The 26,523-nt window shown below is 40.5% G+C and overlaps 5 protein-coding genes across 5 annotated transcripts; 4 read left to right on the forward strand and 1 right to left on the reverse strand.

The window, feature by feature from the left end:
• The first annotated feature begins 3,757 nt into the window (after nucleotides 1–3,757).
• Nucleotides 3,758–8,702, forward strand: BCR41DRAFT_425119 (hypothetical protein). Its single transcript, XM_022030540.1, has 7 exons — nucleotides 3,758–6,130; nucleotides 6,282–6,408; nucleotides 6,603–6,671; nucleotides 6,853–7,110; nucleotides 7,285–7,353; nucleotides 7,544–8,118; nucleotides 8,296–8,702. The coding sequence occupies exons 1-7, from the start codon at nucleotides 4,218–4,220 to the stop codon at nucleotides 8,573–8,575; spliced, it is 3,291 nt and encodes a 1,096-aa protein (XP_021877639.1). The 5' UTR covers nucleotides 3,758–4,217; the 3' UTR covers nucleotides 8,576–8,702.
• Nucleotides 8,703–11,419: 2,717 nt separating this feature from the next.
• Nucleotides 11,420–12,077, forward strand: BCR41DRAFT_168072 (hypothetical protein). The gene has a single exon (XM_022019692.1). The coding sequence runs from the start codon at nucleotides 11,456–11,458 to the stop codon at nucleotides 11,894–11,896; it is 441 nt and encodes a 146-aa protein (XP_021877640.1). The 5' UTR covers nucleotides 11,420–11,455; the 3' UTR covers nucleotides 11,897–12,077.
• A 1,779-nt stretch (nucleotides 12,078–13,856) lies between these two features.
• Nucleotides 13,857–15,155, forward strand: BCR41DRAFT_311481 (kinase-like domain-containing protein; the record flags this gene model as incomplete). The annotated part of the gene is made up of 2 exons (XM_022021037.1): nucleotides 13,857–14,479; nucleotides 14,639–15,155. 2 exons carry the CDS (start codon nucleotides 13,857–13,859, stop codon nucleotides 15,153–15,155), a joined length of 1,140 nt encoding a protein of 379 aa, XP_021877641.1.
• Nucleotides 15,156–15,482: 327 nt separating this feature from the next.
• Nucleotides 15,483–16,444, reverse strand: BCR41DRAFT_327014 (NADH-ubiquinone oxidoreductase B18 subunit-domain-containing protein). The gene is made up of 2 exons (XM_022021641.1): nucleotides 16,256–16,444; nucleotides 15,483–15,753 (listed from the first exon to the last, which is right to left on the reverse strand). Exons 1-2 carry the CDS (start codon nucleotides 16,420–16,422, stop codon nucleotides 15,675–15,677), a joined length of 246 nt encoding a protein of 81 aa, XP_021877642.1. The 5' UTR covers nucleotides 16,423–16,444; the 3' UTR covers nucleotides 15,483–15,674.
• Nucleotides 16,445–17,277: 833 nt separating this feature from the next.
• On the forward strand, nucleotides 17,278–20,877 carry BCR41DRAFT_389214 (hypothetical protein; the record flags this gene model as incomplete). The annotated part of the gene is made up of 6 exons (XM_022028100.1): nucleotides 17,278–17,306; nucleotides 17,349–17,459; nucleotides 18,149–19,018; nucleotides 19,076–19,805; nucleotides 19,868–20,126; nucleotides 20,152–20,877. The coding sequence occupies 6 exons, from the start codon at nucleotides 17,278–17,280 to the stop codon at nucleotides 20,859–20,861; spliced, it is 2,709 nt and encodes a 902-aa protein (XP_021877643.1). The 3' UTR covers nucleotides 20,862–20,877.
• Nucleotides 20,878–26,523: the final 5,646 nt, after the last annotated feature.

Consider the following 26,523-nt stretch of genomic DNA (forward strand, 5'->3'; position numbering starts at 1 on the left):
TTCGGTGGTGATTCAAGGGATGATGACAAGATGAAGAAAAGAGAAAAAAGCTCTCATTTCTCAATGTTAGGAGATGCTAGTTGATTGTTTTTCAGCTTAGCCTCTTGAAGTGGCAGGGCTGGGAAAATTATGCTTGATCTTGCATGAATCCGCTGGCTGTATTTTCATCCCAGAGTGCTGTAAATTTATCCCGTCAGGATGCATTGATTGAGACCAGCAATTAATGGTTTGCCCTCCTGCTATGGTTAAAGTCTGATGATACGATTGAGAGAGGTGAGTATAGAGGTCAAGTCAAGCCATAAAAAAACGCGTCTTGAGCTATCAGTATGAACAGCACAGCCATAACAGCGCACCGCACTTGACTGATCAGTGAACCTGTGCATTTTTGCCATTTACTATCTAGTATTTTTGGATCCATTGGTATCTTTAAGGACACTGACCCCAATTAACAAAGAGGAACCAGCTTGGGTTTCACTCGAGTACCATATTGAATACACGAACGTAGTTAAGGTCATTGAACAGTACGCTCCAAGGCACACATCCCGGAAGAATCACCGTAAAGGATAACTCTCCTATATATCCGTCTGCTAAGGTATGCCATGATCGATTGTCTTGGCTTTAGCATAACTAGCCCATGCGCGAACTTTGCTATTAAAAAAAGAGAAAAAGAAAAAGGTCTAAAATAAAATTGAATGAAATTAAAAACTAGGATGGCACAATTTTTTTTTTTTTTTTTTTTTTTTTTTTCCCAATCAGAGTCCCTTGCTCAGGGCGTTGGTCGACTTGCTCAAAGATGTTTTCCAAGTGCAATCGATCTTGTAGTGTGCGCGCATATGAAGATGCAAAAGTAGCACTGGTAATCGGAAGGAAATAAAGCCAATCTTTATTCGGGGGGGAAAGGCCTGCTCTATAAAATAGTATGAGAGCTCTATTTAAGCTATTTTGGCTCTAGGATTTGGGCGAAGCGTTGTCAATTCTAGTGCGTGTAGACTCCGTTGCAGAAGACCAATGTTCCGGTATGCAGAGTTCAAGCCACCAGTACCGCCATCGTTATCAGTTGTAAGTTGCGCTGTAGCACAGTTGTACCTGGTAGCACACGGCAAGAGTGTTCCAAAAGATGTCGAGGCCCACGATTTCGGGCACAAGTCTCGGAAGAGACTGAGGATTCACTCTTTCTTAGGGAAGGACATTAAATACTAATTTGCGGTTAATTCTTGCAGACTCTGATTGAGGCGGACAAAATTCTTGATTGCAGAACATGCCATGGTGAGGGATCTCGATGATAGGGCCGACTGAAAAGAGTCGCTTGTACCCGCTTGACCTTGATATTGAGCTTGACCTTGACCTTGACCTTGGGCTGTAGTGGGGAAAATGATTTTCTTAATATATTTATTTATTTATCCCCCTTTTGAAAATCTATAGTCTATAGGTCGCTACGCTTTTCGATGCTTGATGATTGATGATTGAGGGTGATTGAGAACTGGGAGTTAAGGAGGAGGAGGAAGGCTTTACTGGCAATAGAGAAATAGTTTTGATCCGTATGCGAGTGAATTTTATTTTTTTAACCTGACAAAGACTCTATTGTACCGAATTATTATTATTATTATTATTGTTGTTGTTGTTGTTTTTTGTTTTTTTTTTTTTTCTTTGACTATATCTTATTGTTACATTATCAAGTAGTATTATTTCTGGCAGAGATGAGATCAATCTATCAGTAAATCACTTAAGAATAAAGAACAGTAGCAAGCAGTATTAAAGGGAAAAAAAAAAAAAAAAAAAAAAAAAAATAGTCTTCTTCATGCTTTTCATGCATCTTGCCTTACCTTACCTTACCTTACCTTGCCTTACCTTATCTGCTTGTGTGCTTGTGCCTGTGTTTTCAGTTGTAAAAAATTATATATATATATATATATATATATATATATATTTCTATGGTCGCGTAACAGGTTAGGTTGATTGATCAGACTGATAACGCGAGACAAGGTTATGAGTGAGCCCCGTTTAAGAAGACAAAGAGATCTGTAAAATCATTAGACGGACAGGTTTTATTTTTTCGATATTACTCCTGAGTCATCTGCTTTGCCCTGATACAGTAGTTTATTCTCTTTTTAGGATTATTTACGTGTAATAATGCTATATATGTGTATGTATATATATATCATGTTTACAAGTGTAACAATGGTATACATGTATACTGTATATATATACATATAAGAAGGTTATTTGATCAAAGAAGAAGAAGAGGGTGTCTGAGGTAAACATATCAGATCCAAGGATTGGGGAAATCATCATGATGACTTTAATATAATTTGTCTCAAATGTAATTATAAAAGCGCGGAGTGAGAACGAGAGGCGGTGTGGCCATGCAAACTTTGGCTCTTTTTGTGTTTTTGACGCTTAGCCAACAACAACAACAACAACAAAAAAAAAAATTAAAGCTCAATGGGTCATAAAGTCGGCAGGATATTTTTTTTTGGTTTCTTAATGTTTATTTAACATTATATAAATACTTTATTTTATCTTTTTTAATGTAATGTAATATAATTATAAATATATACATATATATAATAATCCTTGTTATTTTATTCGAATCAAGTAGGACGAAGAAAAAAAAAAAAAGGACCAACCAACGAGAACAAAGACTGGTAATGGAAAAATAATAAAGGTCCTGGGCCTAAAGAGGAAGGGCCATTGCTTTTCTGTCTCTTTGTCTTGTCCGAACGGACAATAGAAATATAATAGTGTTTAGTTTGGGTTGCACCAGTTCATGAATGCTATTGACATGACAACAACAAGACTAGTTCTCTACAAAAGCAAAAGGGAGATTTGTTTTGATGCTGGGAAGAGAATGTATACAGATCAGAAATAAAAAAAAAAGGGGGGAGGAGAGAATGAAAGAAAGAAAGAAGAAAAGAGATTGGATTGAACATGGATTGGATGTGTCAAGTGTCCATTGTGTGCAGCTGATTAAGTGATGTGCATGTGCAACTGTGTAAAGTGTAAAAAGGTATTAGTTGTGTTAGTATATTGGTGCTAGAGACAAGGGATGAATGAGGGGAGGGGGAGAGAAGAAGAAGTGAAGGAGAGAAAGAGAATGAGAATGAGAATGAGAATGAGAGAATAAGAGTAAGAATAAGAATGAAGATGTAACGAAAGACAAAGAGAGAGAGATTGAGAGAGATAGAGAGAGATAGAGAGAGATTGAGAGAGAAAGAGAGAGAGAGAAAGAGTAAATCACACGGCAAGCGGGATCGCTCCCTTTTTTCCCTCTCCCGCAACTGTCCCATCACAAACGTATGTTTTGTATCGTACCCTTTTTTACCTTTTTACCCTTCATATAGATGAATATTTTATTGTCGGGCTTACTTCTTCCCTTGTTGATTATTGTTGATTGTTTGTTGATGAAGTCAAGCAAGTGTCTTTTCTCTCTTTCTCTTTCTCCTCTCTCTCCTCACTCTCTCTTTCTCTTTCATTCTCTCTTGACTTTACTCCTTTTCTCTATCTCTCTTTATCTTCATTCACTCCATCGCTTTCTTTCTTTCTTTCTTTCTTTTCTTTCTTTAATACGATTGTTTATTAGTTAACTACCATTCATTACCTTATTATCTCATTACTATTTCCCTACTATACTATACGACTATACCTTTTGTATCTTTATCCTTCCCTTCTCCTCCTCCATTACTATCCTTCTCTCTCTTCTCTCTCTCTTCTCTCTCTCTCTCTCTTTTTCTCTTTTTTTTTTTTTACTTTCATCCTACATTCATTCTCTCATTCTCTCATTCTCCTCTCTCTTTCTCTCATTCACCTTTTCTTTGCAAGTCATTAAAAAAAGAAAAAAAAAGAAAAGCGCAACGTGCTCCTTTTTGTTCATTATTCTTTCATTGCTCACTGTCCTGTCCGTGCTTGTGCTTGTTAACGATCAACTGTCTATTCCCACTCTCGCCTTTTCTCTTTCTCTCCCTCTCCCTCTCCTCGCTCTGTCTTAATTCCATCCATCACATTCACCCCCCCGTTATTTTTTAATATCACGACCACGACACGACACTTGACTTGGGCATGAACTGAACATTCACCTCATCTCTCTCTCTCTTTCCTCCCCTTTCCTCTTTTTTTTTTAAACTTTTTCTTATTACCAACTTACCCTTCACTTGAATATCTCCCTGTTGCTTTGCTTGCTTGACTTCTGTCCTCAACCCTGTCCTGTATCATTGCCTCTCATGACACCCTCGGACAGGCTGCCGCACCCGCAACAGCATCCTCAGCGGCTTCACTATGCCTCCAGTCCTCCACTCCAACATCAATCCCATCCTCATCCCCAGCACCAGCACCAGCACCAGCACCAGCATCAGCACCAGCACCCACACCATTACCCTCTTCCAACACCCCATCCACATCCACATCCACATCTACATTTTCAATCCCATCCTTCTTCCCCATATCCACAAGAACCCTCTCAGCATCAATCCCTTCTACGCCACAACGACTCTTCAGACCATTATCAATCCCATCCCCATCACTCTCATCCTCACCGACAACAGTTCTTGACTCATCCTTCAATTCCTACCTCTCCATACACTGCCCCATACCCTCTATCCGAACCCCAGCGTGCCCTTCCTACTCCTTCACACCTGACAACTCCTCCTACACAACGACACCATGGCTCAGACTCTTATTTCTACCGTGACCATTCAGACAGTCGTTACTCTCCCGCAACTCAATACACTCCACAACAGCATCATGACCATCCACCCTTGTCTGCCCATCACGAACCTCCATCACGCCACCATTCCTCCACACTCCAGTACTCTGATCGCTCTCCCGATCGTTCCCTTCCCTACTACTCTCATTCACCCCATGGATCACCCTATGAACCTGATCCTCAGAGGCTCTCACCCCAAGCACGAACACTGCAGCCTCGTACTCAAGAGCACACGTGGAATCAGCAAGGGTCTTCTTCTTCATCAGTCCCCTCTTTTCAACCTGATCAGTCAATGGACCAGAATGCAGATTCGACTTGCACTCAACGACCCGATCGCCATTACGTCCTGACCAGCGTCAACTCGACTGCTTCCACATTTACACAGAGGCAACTCTCCGTCTCCACCTCGGCCAATTACTCTGCCGTTACCTCTACGTCCGCATCAGCCATGCCCTCTCCCTTATCCTCCTCACCTCTATCCACACAACGTCAACCTGCGCACGGTGACGAGCCTTCGTTCGTCCACGAGCGTCAGGGTCGAGATAACGGTACAAAAGTGCCCCAACCGAGACCAACACCTATCCGCACGAAACTGAGCAGGGACTTGAGCCGGGAGTGTCCACCCCTGTCGTTCCAGAGTAGCTCCAGTCAATCCACAGGTAGAACAGAAAGCAGAGCCTCACCCTCAACACCACGCTCCTCCATGCTCCCCTCCATGATGCCAAGTTCTGCATTTGATGAATCAAGATCCGGTCTTTTTGAACACTCAAAGAGTATCCATCCCACCCCTTTTGATCAACATCATCACCTTCTGAAACATAACCATTTTCATCAGCAGACGACCCAGAGATCCATCTACGTCTTCCCATCGCCTGTTGAGTATCGCGACTCGGGTCTTTACCGCGATGATCATGATATGGAACATTGTTCTGAGCAGGACGATGTTCGCGAACGTGAACATGAAGAGGAAGATGAGGATGAGGATGAAGATGAAGCTCAGCATGCTAGAAAAATTGCTCGACATAATCTGGCAACAGGCGCCAAGGATAGGGATAGGGATAGGGATTGTGATAAGGATAAGGATCGATCAGGAGTTTCCACTCAAAATAATGTTCATCATCCTCAACATCATAATAATAATATTAATAATAATGGCCAGTTTGTACGCCCGTCCAAAAATGGAGTGGACGAAGAAGGCGATGACGCTGAGGATGGCAGTGGCAGTGGCAGTGGCAGTGGCAGTGGCAGTGGTAGTAGCGGTAGTCGGAAGCCAAGTTTGACAAACAGTCCGCCGAGGGAAGAATCAAAGTCATTGCGGAAAATCGCCAAACCTAAAACTGCTCAAAAGGGAGGATCAGGAACAGGAACAGGGGCAGGGATAGTCTCCCGACCACCTTCATTCCAGGCGGCCCTGGAAGACGCGATTGCAGAGTATGTGTTCATCTTGCAGCCCTCAAAATTTGAGGGTATAATACCGTCGTTAAGGTTTTCTTTTCTTTTTTTTTTTTTTTTTTTTTTTTTACTAATATCATGGGACTAACATGTAAAGGTTTTCTTTTATTCTTTTTTTTTTCTTTAAAAGATTTGAGGAAGAGGGTCATGGCCAGGATGGATCTGGTGCACAATCCCTGAAGGGCCAAGGACTCGGCCATTATGCTCCACTCGTTTGTGATCTTGTGGAGAGAAGACGTGTTACCACTTATAATGATGTATGTGACTCATTCATTCTTCATTCTGAGGATATCTGATCTTTTTTTTTTTTTTTTTTCCTTTTCTTTTCGTAAACGAATGTTTTTTTTTTTTTTTTTTTTTTCTTTTCTTTTGGCAGGTTATTAATTTTTCCTTTTTTCTTCTGCTCTCCCTTTCTTTTAACCTTTCTTGTAATAATATGGTAAATAAATAGCTTGTACAAGATCTTGCGAGTAGTCAGCCGATTGAGCGCGCAGAGGGCATGACGACTCAAGAACAAGGGGTAACAAATATCCTTTTTTTTTTTAAAAAAAAAAAAAAAAAAAAAAAATTTGTGGCAGACTAATTTCGTTTTGCTGGATAGCAATCATCAATGAGAAGTTATTTTATGAGCATCAGATGACTAATCTTGAGGGATATATTTTCTTATTTCAAAAAAAAAAAAAATAAATTAATCCTGGTAGAACATCCGTCGCCGAGTCTATGACGCCTTGAATATTTTGGAGGCACTTGGTATTATCTCTATGGACAAAAAGGAAATCCATTGGATCGGGATCTTGGATTCGAAACCGATTCGGGAGGTCTCTCGCAAGGTTCAACTTGCCAATCCATCACCACCCCAGACTGTATACTCCTCTCCTAGGCTTCAACAACGTGAGCGTGATGGAGCGGATGAAAGTGAGGAACCGGAGGATGATGAGATGGAGATTGAACAATTGCAGGTAAAAGCAAAAAGCAAAAAGTAAAAGCGAAAGCTTTTTTTTTATTTGTTTTCTGTTTTTGTCAAATGGATATTTCTTATAAAACAAAACAAAACAAAAAAAAAAAAAAAAAAAAAAAAGTTGATATTTTTTCTCACCCAATGCGTGTTTTTCTTCTTCTTCTTCTGTTTATAGAAAGAGGTGGAGGCTATGAAACTTCGTAACGCTCTTGAATTGGCTCGTCTTCAAGACCAGGTCGCTCGTGTAAGTTTTTTTTTTTTTTTTTGCTCAACTAGCTACTCGTTTTTTAAGCTTTTACAAAGTTTTTTTTTTTACGATGGACGGTATGATAACCATGAACACAAAACTTTGATTTTTTGTTATTGTTGTTGTTGTTGTTGTTGTTGTTGTTGTTGTTGTTGTTGTTGTTATATACATATACACATATGCACAGCATGTCCAAGTAAATAACCTTATTGAACGTAATAAGCTCCGGGAAGAAAAAGAGTTGGAGCGACAATTACGTCGACGTCAAAGGAAACAGGAACGGAAGGAGGAGAAGCGGGCACAGGCATTATTAGGCTCTGGTGCGACTGCTCTTAATGATGGCGAATCGATGGATGTTCAGGATGATGCTGGGGAGGCGGAGGTACAGGCAAGGAAATCAGAGAGACGTCATCGACATCATCGCCATCGTTCTCCAAGGATCGATAGAGAGAAAGATGGAGAGGATGCAGTACAGGTTGATGGAGCGAATGTTGAATCGGGAGTGGAGATGATGGATGAGGAGACTGCTCGAAAGATCCGTAAACAGGAACGTAGGGAGAGACGGGAACGTAAGGAGAAACGAGCACAGAGACGACTAGAGAGAGAGTCTGCAGCATGTGGAGAGGAAAATGGAGATGTTGAGCAGATTCAGTTGCCCTTTGTGGGTGTCAAGATCCCACGGTATGCAGGACAGAGCTCCGATTCTGAAGCTAGTATATCAGTAGTGCGCCGTGTACGTGAGGAGCAGCGATCCCGAAAGAGGTAAGGCAGCTGGGAAAAATCTTGTCCATGTCATCACGCGTGATTGATTGATTTTTTTTTTTGTTTTGTTTTGTTTTGTTTTGTGTAATGTTACAGACGAAATTATTGACACGTAAGAATACGTTATTAATATAATTATATGCTATGATATGATATGACATGATATCATGATTTTAGTGGCAAGAGTAAGAAACAGGGTCAGAGCACGAATGGAGATGAGACGACCATGGTAGAGATCAAGATACCGCATCAGGAGGAGTTGAGCATCATCTCGGACACGGAGATCCTTGGGGACTTGGGACTGAACCAGGTACCACTGAATGATCTCAAGGCTATGCTTCCGGAGGAAGCATTCAACAAATTCAGTTATACCACCACTACTACTGAAAATGGCGACGTCATCGCGACAGTCCAGGGTGGATTTGAGCGCGCCATCGTATGCTCTGGTGCTAATTAATAATTTATTTTATTTTACTTTATTTTATTATATTTATTTATTTATTTATTACTGTGTATTTTTCGATTTTACTTTTTACTTTTAACTTTTAACTTTTATTTTCTTTCTTTCTTTCTTTCTTTGCCACCTTTTTTTTTTTTTTTTTTTACATTCCTTGCAATCTTTGTAACATAGTCCTTATTTATTTTTTATTTTTTTTTTTTTGCAACGATTTTTTTTTTTTTTTGTTTTTGTGTATAGTAACATCCAAAGAAAGAGAGAAATAATATTTAATATTAGCTTTATTTTTATTTTATTTTTCTTATAAAGAAAAAGAAAAAGAAAAAGAAAAAGAAAAAAGAGTAATAATAGTATTTTTAATATCAAGAGTATAGATGATGACGAACAAAAGATGAAAAAGACCTTGTTTCGTGTTGTATACCAATGGCTATTATTATTATTTAAGACCCCGCATCCATCCATGGTGTGTGGCATGGATTACATGAACATGTAGAGAAATAAGCAAGGGAAAAACAAAAGGTTAAGAATAGCCGACAAAAATTTCCCCATTAACACATCGTGCGTTTAGATTCATTCAGTTGATTCACATGATAATCTTTTGCTTTGCAAAGAGAGAGGAAAGCATCATAAAGCATAAAGTGTATAAATATATAAGCATAAGCAAAAAAAAAAGGATTACGATTTTTGATGATGCAGTTGCCCATTGGACTTTTTTATTTTTTTTTTTTTTTGCTTGCAATAGTCTAAAAAATCTAAAAAAGAAAAAAAATGCCCTAACCTCCTAACCTATCAATTGCATTGATATTGGTTTTGATGTTTTGATGTTGATGTTGATGTTAATGTTAATGTTAATGTTGTGATAATGGATGGGGGTTGGGGGGAGGATGGAGCAGCTGACATGGGTGATGCGGATTGCTACACAAAGCAACAAAAAAAAAAAAAAACTGTTTTTTTTTTCCTTCCTTTTCTTCCTTTTCTTCCTTTCTTCCCGATGCGCCGCGGGAAAAAAAAAAAAAAAAAAAAAAAGTGCAATGCTTTGCCATTATCCTATCCTTGGCGAAGGAGATAATGGAGATCAAGCTGGAAAAAAAAAAAAAAAAAAAAAAAAAAGGTAATCTCTCTTTCTTACCTCATCCCAAAAAGAAAAAAAAAAGGGGAGGAATTACTTTTTTTTTTTTTTTTTTTTTTTTGTGATGGATTGATGGATCGATTGATTTGACAGATTTTGGTTTTTGGAAAAGTGGAGTTCGTGTGGATGTGTCTTTATTTACATTGTCTCCATCTCCTAAGATGCCTAGAATGGACAATGGACAATGGACAATGGACAATGAACAATGAACAGTAAGTGTATACTAATCTGTCCCCCCCCCCTTCCCCTGTTTCTCAGATATCGGTTCTCTCCTCTGTCTCTCTCCTATCTTTCACCCATCCTCTCCTCTCTTCTATGGATGTATAATATATAACATGTAATACATTCTACAAATGTATCAAGCTCCTTTGCTTAGATCTCTTTTAAGGTCTCGCGTTTACTTTTTTTATATGCCAAAAAGAGTCCTTCTTTGGATGAAAAAAAAAGAAAAAAAAAGTTGGAGGTCAAGGCTTCAGAGTCTTGAGAGCTTATTCATTTCATGTGATCTTGACTTTGTGAGTGGAAAAAAGAAAATTTCTTTTGAGCCTTTTCTCAGTTTTTTTTTTTTTTTTTTTTTTACATGTCAATTCTTATGCAAGTCATGCATTCCTCCGGCTCTGAATCTTGGTTAGATTGTTTGATGTAACATGGGAACATTGTAACAGTAGAAGGGGACACTCACCCACTTTATGTTTTAATCTTTAAGTGTGGGGTTACAAAATGCAATGTTTGTCCATATTAGAGACAAGCAACGATTAAGAAGAAAAAAAAAAGAGAGACGTTGTGTCACAGGACAGAAGGTCAAAAAAAGGTGTAACGTGTGAGATGATTGGATACGTTGTTTATCTTGAAAGGGTCATTCGGTCGCACATTATACATCTTGAACACATTTTTTTTTTTTTTTAATTTTCATGCAAGAAAAGGTAAAGAGTTGAAGTACATAATTAAAAAAAAGTAAGACGTTAAAGAGATGTGGATTGAGACATGGGTTTCAAAACATGTTTAGGAGATGGATGGAGAGATAAAGATGGTTGAAACAGAGCAAGAAAAGTATTATATATGGATATTGGATTTGTTGATCATATATTATATAAATATTTATCTATCTATGTATTCTATTGCTATTGTGTATATATATAATAGTAAATAATAAAATAGACAATAAAATAAAAAATAAAAAAAAGTGAGCTTGATATGCACGGCAATGGTTTAGAAAGCATGGAAGTAAAGAGGATGTAGCACACGTTGCTGCAATTGCTGCTGTTATGAACAAAGGGTCCCACGTAGCATTAGGCGGAGCAGGAATAAAAATGTAAATGACGATTTTAAATAAATTCTTGTTTTTGACATGAACAAATGAATGGACTAGAGAAGTGTTGTTGTTGTTGTGATGTGTTTTGTGTACTACAAGAGCACATGCATGTTTACTTTTATACTTTTTTAGTTGCACCGCATAGAGACTAAAATATTCATAAATACATCAATCAATCAATAAAAAAAGACACTATCTCTCTCTGTCTGTCTGTCTCCATGTTGAATTGTTTGAATGCAATGCATAGCATAGAGTGTAACTGCATGGATTTATGGTAGATGGCATGGGATGGATGGATGGATGGGAGATTGATACAACAAAGAGATAAGGAAAATTACACTAAGTTGTTGTCTTTTTATTCAATTCCTACCCACCCCCCTGCCCTGTTCCCTCTCCTTCCTCTCTATCATGCGCTCTTCTTGCTGATTGATTGTGGCATATGCTCGGCCCTGGGACAGAACAAGGGACCCATCGTCTTTATCGTTTTGTCTTTATCTTTTTCTATTTCTACCCTTTCTCTTTCTCTTTCTCTTTTCTCTTTTCTCTTTTCTCTTTCTTCTCTTTCAATCTCTCTTCATTCATTCTTTCTCTCTTTCTTTCTCTCTTCCCTTTTTCCTTATTCTCTGCAACCACATCAAGTTTTATTACATACTCTCCTGTCTTTTACTTCTCCACATTGTCTTCCACATCCGTACCCTCCTCCTTTCTCTATTACTTTTTATTTTTTCTTTTCTTTTCTTTCCCTCCTTACTCTCTTCCTCGCTCATTCATTCTAAACACCCCATTCCCATTCATTCGTCCATTCATTGACAAACCTACAAAGTCGTGTGTCTGTGTGTGCTCATACATTTTGTTCTTTATCCGGGCAGACAGATTTTAATTTTCTTTTTTAGTCCGATTTACTTTATTTTGCTTATCTTTATCTGGCTCCTGACCCGACTCCGCCCCCGCTATTAACCGCGACTAAAAAACTAAAAAAAATCTTCGCTTCCGTCACGCTAAACTATATATTCTTAAGGTCATACATAATCATAAAAAAAGACCTCTTTACTTCCTATCCCTATCCCTATCCATTCCTTCATCTCTTTTCTTTTTTTCTTCTTCTTTTTCTCGTCCTTCCTCGTTTATATCTCTCTTCATTTGTTTCCTTTGTTTCTCTTTAACGCTCTCTATTACCTCATACCTCCCACACATCAGTTTTTTTTTTTCCCTTTTTTCCCTTGACATCAACAGGCTTCCGGATGACACTTTCGATTCCTCAGCCTATCCCCTCTCGTTCCTCTCATCCGGTTCATGCACATCAACGACCCCCTGTCCGTCGTTCCCAGTCCCATTCTACTTGCACAAATCCCTCCCAAAACATTAATGCCTCGACCAGATTTGGTCTCAGTCGACTCTTAACCACTTCAGACCATCGTCTTCATCAATCCGATATCGGCGATGAACTGACACTGACGAACGAGGATGATGAGGATGAGATCAACTCTGAGAACGATGACGATGACGATGATGATGATGATGAAGAACAAGATGAGGATTCTTCAGAAGTACTAGTTGATAGTGGCCATTACTCCTCAGACCTCGATCTCGCCGTCATTGCAGAGAGCCGAGGTATCCCGATCGGCAAACCAAATTTCCTGTATAGTCAGAAAAACGCCAATCATCTTTACGGCACAGCCGGAGGGAGCGTTGATAGTAAGAGCCGAATGAGTCAAGGTTCACAAAGCGCATCCTCGCGATTCCGCTACAGTCATAGTCATAGTAACAGCGATAGCCATCATAGCATCAATTTGATCTCAAACAATCTAAAGGCAACAACAGTAGGGACTAACAAAAAAAAGGATGATACCCAGTCTGACTCTTCCTTTACTCACTTTAAACAATTCCAACCACCATCACCACAACAACAGCAACAAGAAGGTTATTCCAAAAGTAGTAGACTTGTATCCCCTTCGAACAATCCATCCTCTCCCCCTTCTGCTCGTTCGCCTTCTCCTACTGCTCCCTTACCCTCGCCTTCGCTCTCCCCTGACAGCACCCACTTTCCTCAGCGGGCAACACTCCAGAGGCATGATGCTCAAATCGGTCAACTTGATCTTGCCTCTGTTCAGGGCGAATCTGAATGTAGCCATGACCATATCAGCACTAGCATCAATACCAATAATAACTCTACTAGCAATGCTAGTCCTGATATCTTGAAAAGCAACAACAACAACAACAACAACAACAACAACAACAGAAATAGTGTCAATCATAATGCAGCTCATTATACCCAACCCATCTCAATCGACACGTCCAAAGCTCGTCTGCATCAAGAAGATATCAAGGCACCAACCGGTGATGCATTACCGGCCTTGTCCAAGCTTAAACAAGCTGCATCAACCACTAGCCCTCCAAAGCCGCAGCAAAGCAGCCAATCCCCATTTGGGTTAAAAAAGGAAGAGAAACCTGCTCCTGTCTTCTCCCCCTCATTCCCTGCATCCTCTACAAACAACAGCTCAACACGTCCCTTGATGATGGCTAGCCAATCCCGGCTCAGCTCAGCCCTGCCGCCCACGCCCACGTTTCACCAACAGTTCATTACCACTCCAGAGTCTGTACTCTCCCCATCATCTCCTCGTGCCAACTCTGCTCTGGTCAATTCGCTTGAACAGCTCTCCGTATCTTGGAAAGCGCCGGAGAACACGCCGAGTTTCCCGATCAACCGCTTACATCGATCTAGAACAATCTCCACTGGTGCTCGGCCTTCTTTCCCTCCTTCATTCTCCTCCAATGGTTCTTCAAACTCGTCCGGGAGCATGAACCCTTACCAAAGCAACAATATCATGTCACCCAACACAATGGTCACATCCTCCTCCTACAGCTCCTTGCCTTACTCTCCTGCTGTGGCATTCCTTTCGAACTTTGTGGATGTAACAGCGCCCCGTATGGCGCCTGATGAGGAAGGGGAGCAAGTAGGCGATTTCATCATGGGGAAGATCATTGGACACGGTGGATTTTCTCTGGTGCGTGAGGCATTTGCAATTCATCTGGATGGATTGGTTGCTTCAGTCGCTGTCAAGATTGTCAAGGCTCAGACGGGTGCTACCGACAATGACCGGATCCAGCGAATGTTGGACAAGGAGATCGCCATTTGGAGCCGGCTCTCACACCCGAATGTGTTGCCCTTCGTGGCAGTGGAGAAGCTTCCGTCGGACACCTTCGTTTTCTGCGAACTATGCACGGGCGGAAATCTTTTGGACTACTTGACAAAGCAAGAAGCTTCTTCATACATGTCATCACGTGCCAGTGGTGGCACAGTTGGCCTGGACGAGACACATGCTCGACTGATTTTTAACCAGATTGCAGAGGCAGTCCGATACCTGCATGAGGAGAAGCGAATTGTTCACCGTGATATCAAGTTGGAGAACATTTTGCAGCACGAGGATGGAACGTGGAAGATTTGTGATTTTGGCTTGGCAGAGTATCAAAACGATGAGGCAGCATTGTACTTTGGATCGCCTCTCTCACCCACGATCTATAACCCTCGAGCCTCGTCTAATCAAAACCGTAACTGTCAACAGAGTCCCTCGAGCTTGCAAAGCCAGGATAGTAATAGCAATAACACCAATAATGATGACAGTGGCATGGATGTAGAAGTAGAGGAGGAGGATGATGTAGTTGGTGGCTCACTCGCTTATTGTTCGCCTGAGCAGCTCAGATCCCCAAAGCCCTTGCGATGCCCTTCCACGGATGTGTGGTCTCTGGGGGTGGTGCTGTATGCTTTGCTGACAGGCCGATTACCGTTCCAAGATGAATACGAGCCTCGTCTGCAGTTCCAGATCTTGAATGGTCGATATGAAGATCCTACAGAGTGTAGTGCTGAGGCCCGTGATCTGTTGAAGAACATGTTCAAAGCCAAGGCTGGTGAACGACTGAAGATTGGTCAGGTCATTGATCATCCTTGGTGCATCAACGCCACGCTGGAGGGTTCTTCTTCCTCTACAGCATCAATGACAACATCATTTGGAGGATTTGGTGGAAGTAATGGTTTTGGAGGAGGAAGCAATGGCTTTGGCGAGAGCAACAACAGCAACAATAATGGCAACCACAGTGATCATGCCAAGATGAATAACTTTTTTGCAACATTCCGGTTCTAAACGGATCTTTTTTTGTTGTTGCAATTTGTATACAAATTCTCTATTCATTTGATTTCTTTCTTTTTCGTTTTTTTCGTTTTTTCGTTTTTTCTTTGTTTTTGTTTTCGTTTTTTAATTTCAACCCTCCCTCCTCTTCCCCTCTTTAATTCGTTTACCTTTTTTTTTCTTGTAGCAATAATGTCACTCAATGTATTTATCCTTCTTCAACAAACCATTCAATTGGAATAAAAACATCTGTACTATATGAATTCTAAAATACGCATTTTCATGTCATGTCATGTCTTGTCTTATTATTATTTTTATTTTATTTTTTATTTTTTTTAAATAGTCTTGACTTGCTTTTCCAAAGCCTAGAGAGAGAGAGAGAGAGAGAGAGAGAGAGAGAGAGAGCGGAGAGGTTTATTTTTATATCGTTTGGGATATGAATAGGAAGAGGGGGGGATTGATATATGGGACGGGAGCAAAGGAACTTTTCTTTTCTTTTCTTTTCTTCTTTTCTTTGGCGGGAACGTTTCTAATTTATTGATCAGCAGCCTCAGCAGCCTCGGCAGCCTCGCGTCTCTTTCTTTCCTCTGCAGTCTTCATTCTACGAATGCAGCTATTTTAATCGAGGGGATTAAAAAAATTAAATAAAATAAAATAAAATAAAGAGAATAGAATTAAATATTAATAATCTTGACAATCAAAAAATAATAGCAATAAGTCTTTTTTTTTTTTTTTTTTTTTTTTTAACTGTTCTATCCTTCCATGACCATTAAAAAAAAAAAAAAAAAAAAAAAAAAGTCGTAATATTTTGGGACGAGTCCGCTGTAATGGTAATGTTGTCTTGTTCTTATTCCCCGTAACAAATACATTTGCAACATGTTGTTTTCAAGAGGATTTACTCTCTCTTTCATCCTGAATAAAAAAATATGGCCGATACAATACAATTTCCTCTATTCATGTAATCCACTGTTGCCCCTCTGATTGTTATTATTGTTGTTGTGTTGTTTCTTTCTCTTTTTTTTTTCTTTCTTTCTTTCTTTTTTTTTTTTTTTGTCGTAGTCGTCTTCAATATGATGTTTGTATTAAATAAAAAATAAAAAAACAGTCCCCCGTACTCATCGTATTGACATTTCTCATAGTCATGACGTTCATCCTGACACTTGAATGGTAAATAAAAAGTTTCGGAACGACACTTGTTCAAAGGAATGAGCAAATGTGCACAAGAATCTCGATAGCCCAACGGAAGACGAGCATCCTGCATTTCCTTTTGTGTTGCGGACATTATATTATTTATTTCCTTTGAGTCTTAAGAAATGGTGAAAAGAGGGGGGGTGGTGAGTAAATGAATTATTCAATGTTTCCCCTCAAAATCGCTTGGAAATAAATAGATTCTATTCTATTGGATCCCTTAATTCCAACAGACGCGTCTTTTTTCATATATATTTTTTGCCACACAAAAATGTTGTCTAGATTTCTAGATTTGTAAATGTATTGTGTGGTGTGGCGAAGCATAAATAAATTTCATCCTTTGACTTCACTTTTTGCTCGAAGGGCTCTCCACCGAGAAGAGTGAACCAATGTATTACGCGGATTCACATGAAATAAATAAAATAAGGTATAATACACGAGTAATAATTACAAATATGATAAGTTGGTGGCCAAACATTTCAGACGTAAAGTTTATGGTGTTGGCAAAAACTTTTCTTCTTTAGATTTATAACACACAACTCAGAGCACTTTGGGGTTATCAATAATAAAACGACAGCAGCTACAATAGTCTAGTCCCTGCTTAGCGCCAAATGGACGTGGCAGAAACATTCTAATTGCAGACCCTTATTTTGGGTTCAGTCAATACCACCATCTATAATATAAAATAAGATCTTGGTATATTTATACCTTCGTTATTTTAACTAAATTGCAGGAGACAAAATAGAACTCTTCATGCAGAGATAAAAGACTGGATATTTGTAGTGTTAGTGAGATGGAAGGGTGGCCGAGAGGGACAAACGCAGAGGTAGAAAGATAGAAAGCGCCTCAAAAAGCTTCAGATTCTAGTTAGCTGCTTGTTCAAAACCCATCCGTTACTTCTGTACTTTGTCAACAGAGGAACATAAAAGACGCGAAATTTTTAAGCGAAATGACTATGCTTGTTGATGATAGTTCAAGGTGTGTACGCTTCTTTTTTTTTTTTTTTTTTTTTTTTTTAAGAGTTGAGTTCTATACTTTACTATCTCGTCCATACCCTCAACCATTATGGGATGGTACTACTCGAGAGCATTTTCACCCTAACGAAGATGTTCTCGCCTCCAACCTAACGGCGTAAATTGACAGGTATGCAAAATATTCACTGTTGCCCTTGTGTAGCGAAGAAAAAAAAAAAAAAAAAAAAAAAAAAAAAAAAAGATCGACAGCAGCATCTCCATCTTGTCATCATCATCATCATTCCCTCGATCATTGCCGAGATGACATGATCTCAATACCAATAATTTCGAAAAGCCAACAATGACATCATTGAAAAAGTTTGTGTAAGAACTGCCTCTGCTTCCGGAGGTAATGACGGCAATTCATTCTACGTGACTTTACAAGACGTTCGAGACGTGTTTCCTGATGCACACCGATTCATGTCGGGGGGAGATCCCATCCCATTCCTTATAGAGCCTGATGGCAGCAGGTATCTTATTTTATTATAATGCCTTATCAAATGTTCTAGAAAAGAAAAGAAAAAAAAAATGTGAGAACTCAATTAACTGCGTCTTTTTTTTTTTTTTTTTTTTTTCCTTCCTATTTCGTTATATTAGAATTGAACCTCCACGCATTGCGTTCTACCCTGACAAGGTTCTGGATGTCATTGCAGAAGTACCACAGTCCTGCAATTGCAACAGCAACAGCAACAGTAACAGTAGCAGCAACAGCAATACTGTCGTCCTTTTGCCAACCTCAAAAGAGTCAAAAAACTTGACCTTTCAGGACCTTCTTTTGGCATTATCCAACTTTATCCAATCTTCCAGCTCATCTCTTACTGTCCGCAATAACGAGGATTTCAACTCTCACTTTGAAGAGATTAAGGAGATGCTGCTGAGGGCCGAAAATAGGGACGACAAAATGCTCCAACTGCATTTGGAGGCTAGAGAGAAGAGCGACAGGATACTCGAATTACAATTGGAGGCTAGAGAGAAGGACGACAAGATGCTTGCAATGCAGGAGGAGATGAAAAATTTGCAGGAGCAAACACTCAACAGACTTGTCATGCTTCAGCAGAAAGCTGAGGCTATCCTTGTTCAGACCTTTGAGCTACACGAGTATCCAATCCCTCGACTCTTTATCATTTTACCTGCCGACCGCTCCAATTGGGACCCAAGGGAAGTATTGAAAAACAAGTTCCGCCTTCATTTCCTATGTGAATGTGGGGATCTCTCCGTAGAGGCAAGCAAGGACAGCCAGAACCAAAGCCACATTGCTAGACATGAAGGATATGAGATCCGAAACAGCACAGAGTTCTTTCAAAAGTATGGGAAACACATGGTCATCCTTTTACAGTGCCTCAAAGTAAGGACGCCCTTGAGTACTCCTCTAGCACCAGTTCCAGATCTCAAAGATTGTATTGATTACTCACTCGACTATCTGAATGAACTCTCTAAGGAATATGCCGCCTTGAATAATATCAATACAATCGATGATTATGAACCACTTGAAGGAGCAGATCTCCGGCAACTGCATAAATTCCTTCAAACTAACGGTGAAGACAGAAAGCTTGGCAACCTGTATAGAACTAAAACCGAAAAGGGACATATCAAATGGGTTCGCATCGACCACCATCGCTCGCCATATAGAGAAAAGGAACAAAAAGCGCTCGAAAAAGTTGTGGGGATGTCACAATAGTAAATATGACCCACATCTTGGTAAAAGTGGCCCATCGAATTATGGTCCAAAATAAGCGCTGAAGAATTCTATAATGTCTTGGTCAATGCAAAACACGTATACGAGTTAGATATTACTTTTGACTGGGATTGGAGCAAGGCTGATCTTGAAGCACTTGAGGAAGCACTAAAGATGTCGAGTGTATCCATCCTTCGACTTAGAGCTCAAATGAGTGTTGCCAGGAGGTTACAGGCAACATCGCTAAATGATATACCTGTTCGTATCATAGAGTTCCGCGGAATGAAATCGATCAATATCGTGCTAGGCCCAGATCTCGTCAAGCTTCCCAATTTACCTAGTATAAAATTGCCACACCTTCATGAGCTATCCTATGAGATGAGCCTTAGAAGAATGGAAAGTAGTGATCTTCAAGTTCTTGTAGAATCACTCAAGAGCAACACAACTTTGACATATTTGGGCTTGAAGGGTAATCCAATTGGTGAGAATGGCGCCCCAGCGCTGTCAGAGGCACTCAAGATTAACACGGCTTTGACTATCTTGGACTTGTGTTCCAGTGAAATTGGGGATAAAGGAGCTCCTGTACTTTCAGAGGCACTCAAGATCAATACGACTTTGATCTGGTTGGGCTTGGAGAGTAACTCAATTGGGGATAAAAGAGCGCTTATATTATCAGAGGCGCTCAAGATCAACACGACTTTGGCCAATTTGATCTTGATTAGCAACTCAATTGGAAATGAAGGAGCTTTTGCATTCTCGGAGATGCTAAAGGCTAATACAACTTTGATCGTTTTGGATCTGGCACAACCTAATTAAGGAGGGGAGCTCTAGTATTGATTAATGCGCTCAAGGCTAGTACGACTTTGACCAGCTTGGGCTTCTGGGACACTTTCCTTATGGAGCGTCTCTCGGACGGAAATGTGGCAAATTTGGACTTGCGTTACAATCCAATTGGGAGCGAAGGGGCTCTTGTACTCTCAGAGGCAGTTAAGGCCAACACCATTTTGACCAAGTTGGAATTGAGTAGCAACCTAATTAGGAAGGAAGGAGCCTTGGCGCTGTTCGAGGCACTTAAGATCAACACACACCACTTGGACCACATTAGTGTTGGTGAGCAACTCAATTGGGGGCGAAGGAGCCCTGGCACTCTCAGAGGCACTCAAAGCCAATACGACTTTGACGGATTTGCAATTGGATTGGAGCTCAATCAGGGATGAAGGCGGCCTTGCGCTCTCAGAGGCACTCAAGGCCAACACCACTTTGGTTAGATTAGGCTTACGATCTAACTTAGTTGGAAAGGAAGGAGCTCTCGCACTCTCAGAGGCACTCAAGACCAATACCACTTTGCTTAATCTGGACTTGCTGAGTAACAAAATTGGGCATGAAGGAGCCCTTACACTCTCAGCACTAATGGTCAACACGGCCTTGACCGATTTGAACTTGGGATACAACGAAATCGGGAAGAAGGGAGCCCTCGCACTCTCAGAGGGACTCAAAACCAATACAACTTTAAGCACATTGACCTTGTGGAACAACAGAATTAGAAATGAAGGAGCCATCGCACTCTCAGAAGCACTCAAGACCGACACAGCCTTGGCTAATTTAGATCTGAGTAACAATCCAACTGGAAATGAAGGGGCCTTTGCGCTCTCGGAGGCACTTAAGGCTAATACGACTTTAACCACGTTGAACTTGGGACATAACAAAATTGGGAGTGAAGGGGCCATCGCACTCTCAGAAGCACTCAAGGTCAACACCACTTTGACCACTTTGGTCTTGCGTTACGCCTCCATTGGGAAGGAGCCCTCGCCCTCTCAGAGGCACTCAAGACCAATACGGACTTGACAGAATTGAATTTGGGGTCCAACACAATTGTAAAGAATTAGACATGATGCATAATTTAAGGACTATATTCCTTAGTTATTTGTAAGAAAGAAAAAAAAAAAAAAAAGCGCGACTTGTAACAGTAATGCAGGATGCTGAGGAGGCTCTTCCCCCCCCCCCCACCATGCATTTTGTTCACGCTTCCACGACATTTATTAGTATAAAGAGCTATTAGTAAACCGTTTTGTTAAGAGCTTTTTTTTTTATTTTTTTTTTTTTATTTTCTTTTCTAAACTAATTAAATAAAGCAATTATACTACAGGTTTACCCTGTCAAACCCAATCGAGTGAGGAAATACCGAGGAAGACGAAGGTCATCTTAAGATGTATCGGCTCTTTCTGCTAACAATAAGGCTGTTTCTAGCTTTATAGTCCCTCCATTAGGAACAAAATATACATGATAAAGAACTCACCCGTAACGCGCACGCCCACTACTGCAACATATTTTGCAAAAAGGGAAAAAGAAATAATCACCGAATGAGACATGCATAATCCTTTCCTTCGGTCCACTTGCATGCTATAGCAGATGATAAGCTGTCTGACTAGTCTGACCAGCCTGACCAGCCTGAGAATCCAACGTATCCTTGATTGGATGGAATACTGTATAAACCGCCGGATCCCGCCCTACTTCCAGAAGTTGTGTCGGCCTTCCTGGGAGATCTTGGATGGATTGACCCTTCAAGACGGGCTCTTCATGGACGGTAGCATATCGTTGCTATTGTGGTCTATTTTCAGTACTATTAATACTAATGTTATTTCACCCACGCTCTACCACTACGCGTTTTGTTGCCAGTGTGGTCGCTGTTACTACTACTATATGTAGTCGTATTCTCAGATCGTACATCATCATTGACAATACTGATCTTGGTCGTTAGCTTTCGATACCATTGTTTTTATTCCACCGGACTTTCCATTATATTAATGAATACCTTCCTTGGTGCTTCTGAACAACAAAGACCCCTCTCAAGATGCAATGGAGACACAAGGGGCGGTGGGATTTTTTAATGGATCTGCGTATACTAGGCTAGGGGCTGGCACTCGCTTGTCCATCAATACCGGCTATGAAATATGACTCTCTGACGACCTATAAAAATACGATTTGGATATTGTTGCATTTGCTATGACTAAGTTAATGACCCCTTCTTTAGCTGATACTATCTTCTTAGCTTGGACAGATTTACATAAGAGTGACAACCCGGGTTGTCAAATAGATTAATTCATCTTAATAACAGCATCTCTACGACTCTTGAAAATCTCTTGAGTTGTCAAATCGAAGCGAGCAATGGCAATATTAAATAGTTTTTCGAACGTGCCTTGCGATAAAGGCCCGACAAAAACGAGATAAGAGTCTGAATCCCTGAGCATGGTCCTATCAAACTTGCCATGTACAGTGCCTGTGAACACAACGCACAATCCACTCTTTACTCTGCTCGTCCAAGCGGCGAGGCAACCCAGAGAAGCCAGGACAGGAAGCCTACTTTTTGCTGGAGGTTCCTTGTGAAACAAAGCACTATGCTCATCTACAATGAAGAGAGCCTTTTTACCTTCTTGTTGGAGGAAGTCGTTTAATATGTAGCCAGCAATATATTCCACACTCTCATAACTTGCCATGGTGGAGAGCTCGTTTATAGCCAAGATATCCTTATTGAGATCTAGGAAGCGTTGACAAATCTTTTTTGATGCGTCCCCATCCTTCTTACATCGAGCAAGGCTCCCTGCGTCAGTGATGTAATGAACTGGCCAGCCGTGAGCATATGCCTTAGCGACAAGAAACCAGGTTATATAGGACTTTCCGACTCCCATGGGGCCAGACAAACATCTTGCAAACGCCTTAGGAAAATCTTTCATCTCTTCCCATAGCTTCTTCATCAGTTCGGTAACAAGGAAATCATCTTGATTCTCTACTCCAAAGAGCTTTGGGCGATGCCCAAGGCTTTTTCTCTTAACCTGCTCGCCAACCCTAACATTCTTCAGTGATGAGAACTCCAAGCGACTTTCCGGCTGGTATGTGGTTGTAAATAGTAACAAGCAGGGCGAGTCTAGGTTTTGACAAGGAGCTTTATTCTATGTTGTCTACCCTAAGCTGTTGCTCTAACCATGGCTATTTATATGCAATGACATGGGGCGTAGTGAGAGCGCAATGGGGGGCGTAGTAATTAACACGTTTGCATCCTTCCTTCTAAAAAAAATTTTGGTTTATGAAAAAGGAAGAATCAAAAAAAAAAAAAAAAAAAAAAAAAAAATTATAAAATTGGTGGTAACAAAAAATAGAGAAAAACAAGCCGGAGACCGTGGCTTCGCCACGGCCGGCTCTTGTCTCGTTAGAAATTCCATAAAGCGTAGTGCAACGATTGGTTTGGAAAATATTAAGCGTTACCATATATACAACGAATAGTATCTTTGCATAACTTTTTTATTGACTGGGTCTTTTTTACCATTTTAAAAGCTACAAACATAATCGACACTATATAGAAATACAATAAAGCAAAATCAGGTAAGATTATATACAGCAGTAAAATAAACAAAAAATAAAATACAAAATAAGAAAGAATATCTGGAAGATACGGCAGTAAATGAGAGGATGCTTATTTACAACGCATCCTTGGAGGCAATGTTCCGCATGTATAGCCCAGGTCTGAGATTTAGCTCAATTGCACCCATTACACCGATATATGCATCCGCCTTCAGCTTGGACTGGTATTCGCTGATGAACTGAAGCCTATCCGCCTCCAGTCTGCTGTATTGGTCGGGAGCGTACTGATGAGTCAAGCACGTATTCATCCAGATGAAATATCGCTGGTCTGTTGAGCTCAAAGGACGAATCTGCATCCTGTACATTTAAAACTCCTTTAGCTTGGCGTATTCTCGACTTTTCCTAGCTCGGCCATTGCCTCCATCCACTTCCACCTCTAATTTGCCGTCATCGTTACCTCCGTCATAACTGTCACCATGAGGCCCTGCAGAAGTTCGACCTGGCCTAGGCCATTTTTTATACTTTTTATATGTCCAGCCCTCGCCTTTTGGGTGCAAGAGGATACTGTATCACCCACGAGGTAATGGTGTTGCTGGAAACCATGTAAAAACCGTTTGTCAAATGATCAGAAAACAGATCAGGCATAATAGCAAACATTGGGATAATCATGTTCCATTTACTCAACTAAGTGCCAACACTCGGACTGTGAGTCTTCATAACTCCTCACCATTTTCTTTATTTTCTGCACGAAAAGCGAATGGCTTCAGTAACTACACTGATATGGAGCAAAAGTAATGACTCTTGACCCAATCCGTGGCGACAAACTTACCCCACGTTATGAAGGACCATACACAGCCGTAAACAAAAATCCTCATGGCTCGTATATCCTTAAAGATGGGACAGGCGCAATCTTAGCCAGAAATTAAGCCCCGTCTCAACTGAAACTTGTCCTTGATGGCTTTGAAGATACTCTTACCTACGAAATAGAAAAAATTATTGACCATCGACAAAGTGATACATCCACATGAGTATGAGTATCTTGTTAAATCGAAAAACTATTCGCATGATGACAACACATAGGAACCTGAAGAGAACTTCACTGAACGACAATGCATTACTGATTACTGGGCTGATCATCATGCATCAAATGCTACTACTGTTGGCCCTAAACGGTCTCACAGTTCTTCATCAGAATCCGCTGACTTGCAGCAGAATGTGTCACAGATATCTGATGCTCGCCAGACATCTGTCAGAAGTACCTCTCGACCCAAGTGTCGACGCACGCGTCGTTAGACTTATGACGAACGCATCATTCACAATGATACCAATAAATATCAATAATAATACCATTAACAATATCTAAAATAACAGATCTATCAATGTTTAAAAAAAAAAAAAAAAAAAAAAAAAAAAAATTTGATAACAACACTTTATTCAGCAACTGGTTTAAAGGTTCTATACACATCTAGCAACAGTGCTGCTTTTTCTTGCAAGAGCTCGCCACGAGGTGAGTCTACATCAACTGATTCCAGTTCGGTGAGAACCTTTCGGAGCTGTCGTTCTGACATTGACTCTTGACGGCTGTTTGACGTTTCCGTCACAAATTCAGTCTCCGTTACTACTGAAATGACAGCAACCTGTGCACGTTGCGAGGCTTTAGCTGACGCTTCTAACCGTTACCAGTCTGCCTCCTTGACCAGCATCAGGTTACGACGTCTCAGTTGCTTGAACAACGATGGTTCATGCACCCAGAAGATATCAAAATTGTCACGTCTTATGGGTTCTCCTGAATAAATCAAGTTTTTGTCCTCCCTCCAGGAAGAGATACTTGCGAGGTCGCACTTCATCCCCATCCTGATAGAGTGCACTCTCTGTCCGCGCCCCGAAATTGCAGAGTTCACTCTCCAGAAAGAGCTTCCTGATCTTGCTCCCATCTCTGGTGGGACGCTCCCATGGAACATAAGTGAACACTGGGTCAGCGGGTGGACCGTCTGGGGAAGGTGGGGCCTGGCGACTTGCGCTCTTGTCATTTTCCAATTCCTCACGAGCGCGTTTTTTTGCCAGCAACTTTGCTGGTGGAAGAGGAAGCAGTGTTGTTGGAGAAAGACACAATTTAAGCAATGTAAAGTGTAAGAAAATGAGATTTGAAAGCCTGTTTTGCGTTGAGAAGAGTTTGAGTGTTAACAATGTTTTAGGAATGAAGGAATGAGAAGCACAATGACCTTCAATTTATTCTCCTCATTGCTTTTCTCATTACATCTCTCCTTCATCCTGATTCGTTCCTGACATTACAAATCTTTTCCGCATGATCTGATCTTGGCTGATCTTTCAAACCAATCAACATTGCGAATTACAATCGTCCAAAAGCGTCACTGATCTTAACCAATCACTGACACTGATTCACGCATGTGTAAGAATCTAAAGTTTTTTAAAAAAAAAAAAAAAAAAAAGTTTTTTAGCCGGGCCATTATTATATTGCATACTGAAATATGCAACAGCTTTCCCTTTTATTGAGGAATGAGGCACACATTTCAGGGCACGGAAGCGAGTTGAGATAGGACGCAAAGAATGATCGCGACTGTTATGCTCTGTTTCTTGTATGTAAGTGCATAGAAACTTTTTTTTTTTTTTTTTTTTTTTTCAGGGACAAGATTTTGCTCAAATAACCGAGCATCATGAGAAAGTAGCAGTAGAAATAGTGGCAATAACGCGTCGCACAAAGACGCGATAAATCATTGACAAGAGTTTTGAATGAGCCCATGTCACCTTATAGATAGATGTACTTACCTGGTACAAGTCCCTCTACCAGAAAAATGAATAAATACCCCATGGGTGTGGTGTGTGGACCCACATCTTATTCTCACTTACTTTTCTCACTGTTTACGATCTATCTGAAAATATTTTTCAGTACCAACATGCGCGATCAACAATGCGAGAGTAATCTGGGAAAGTAATGTTCTGTGTATCCTGAGTGGTGAAGAGGATAAAGAAGTCTCTTGAGGAAGCCGCCTTTTTCCTTTCATTATTGTAGGCTCGTTGGTTGATAATCGAGTTTCCAGTAGAAAATTTGTATTGATGTACCCCGTTACTGATAGGTCTGGAGTCCAGTGATAGAAAGGCGTCGCCATAAGGTGCTGATGTGGCATTAAGA

This window comes from Lobosporangium transversale (genome assembly GCF_002105155.1).
Source record: "Lobosporangium transversale strain NRRL 3116 chromosome Unknown BCR41scaffold_45, whole genome shotgun sequence".
NCBI classification, from domain to species: domain Eukaryota; kingdom Fungi; phylum Mortierellomycota; class Mortierellomycetes; order Mortierellales; family Mortierellaceae; genus Lobosporangium; species Lobosporangium transversale.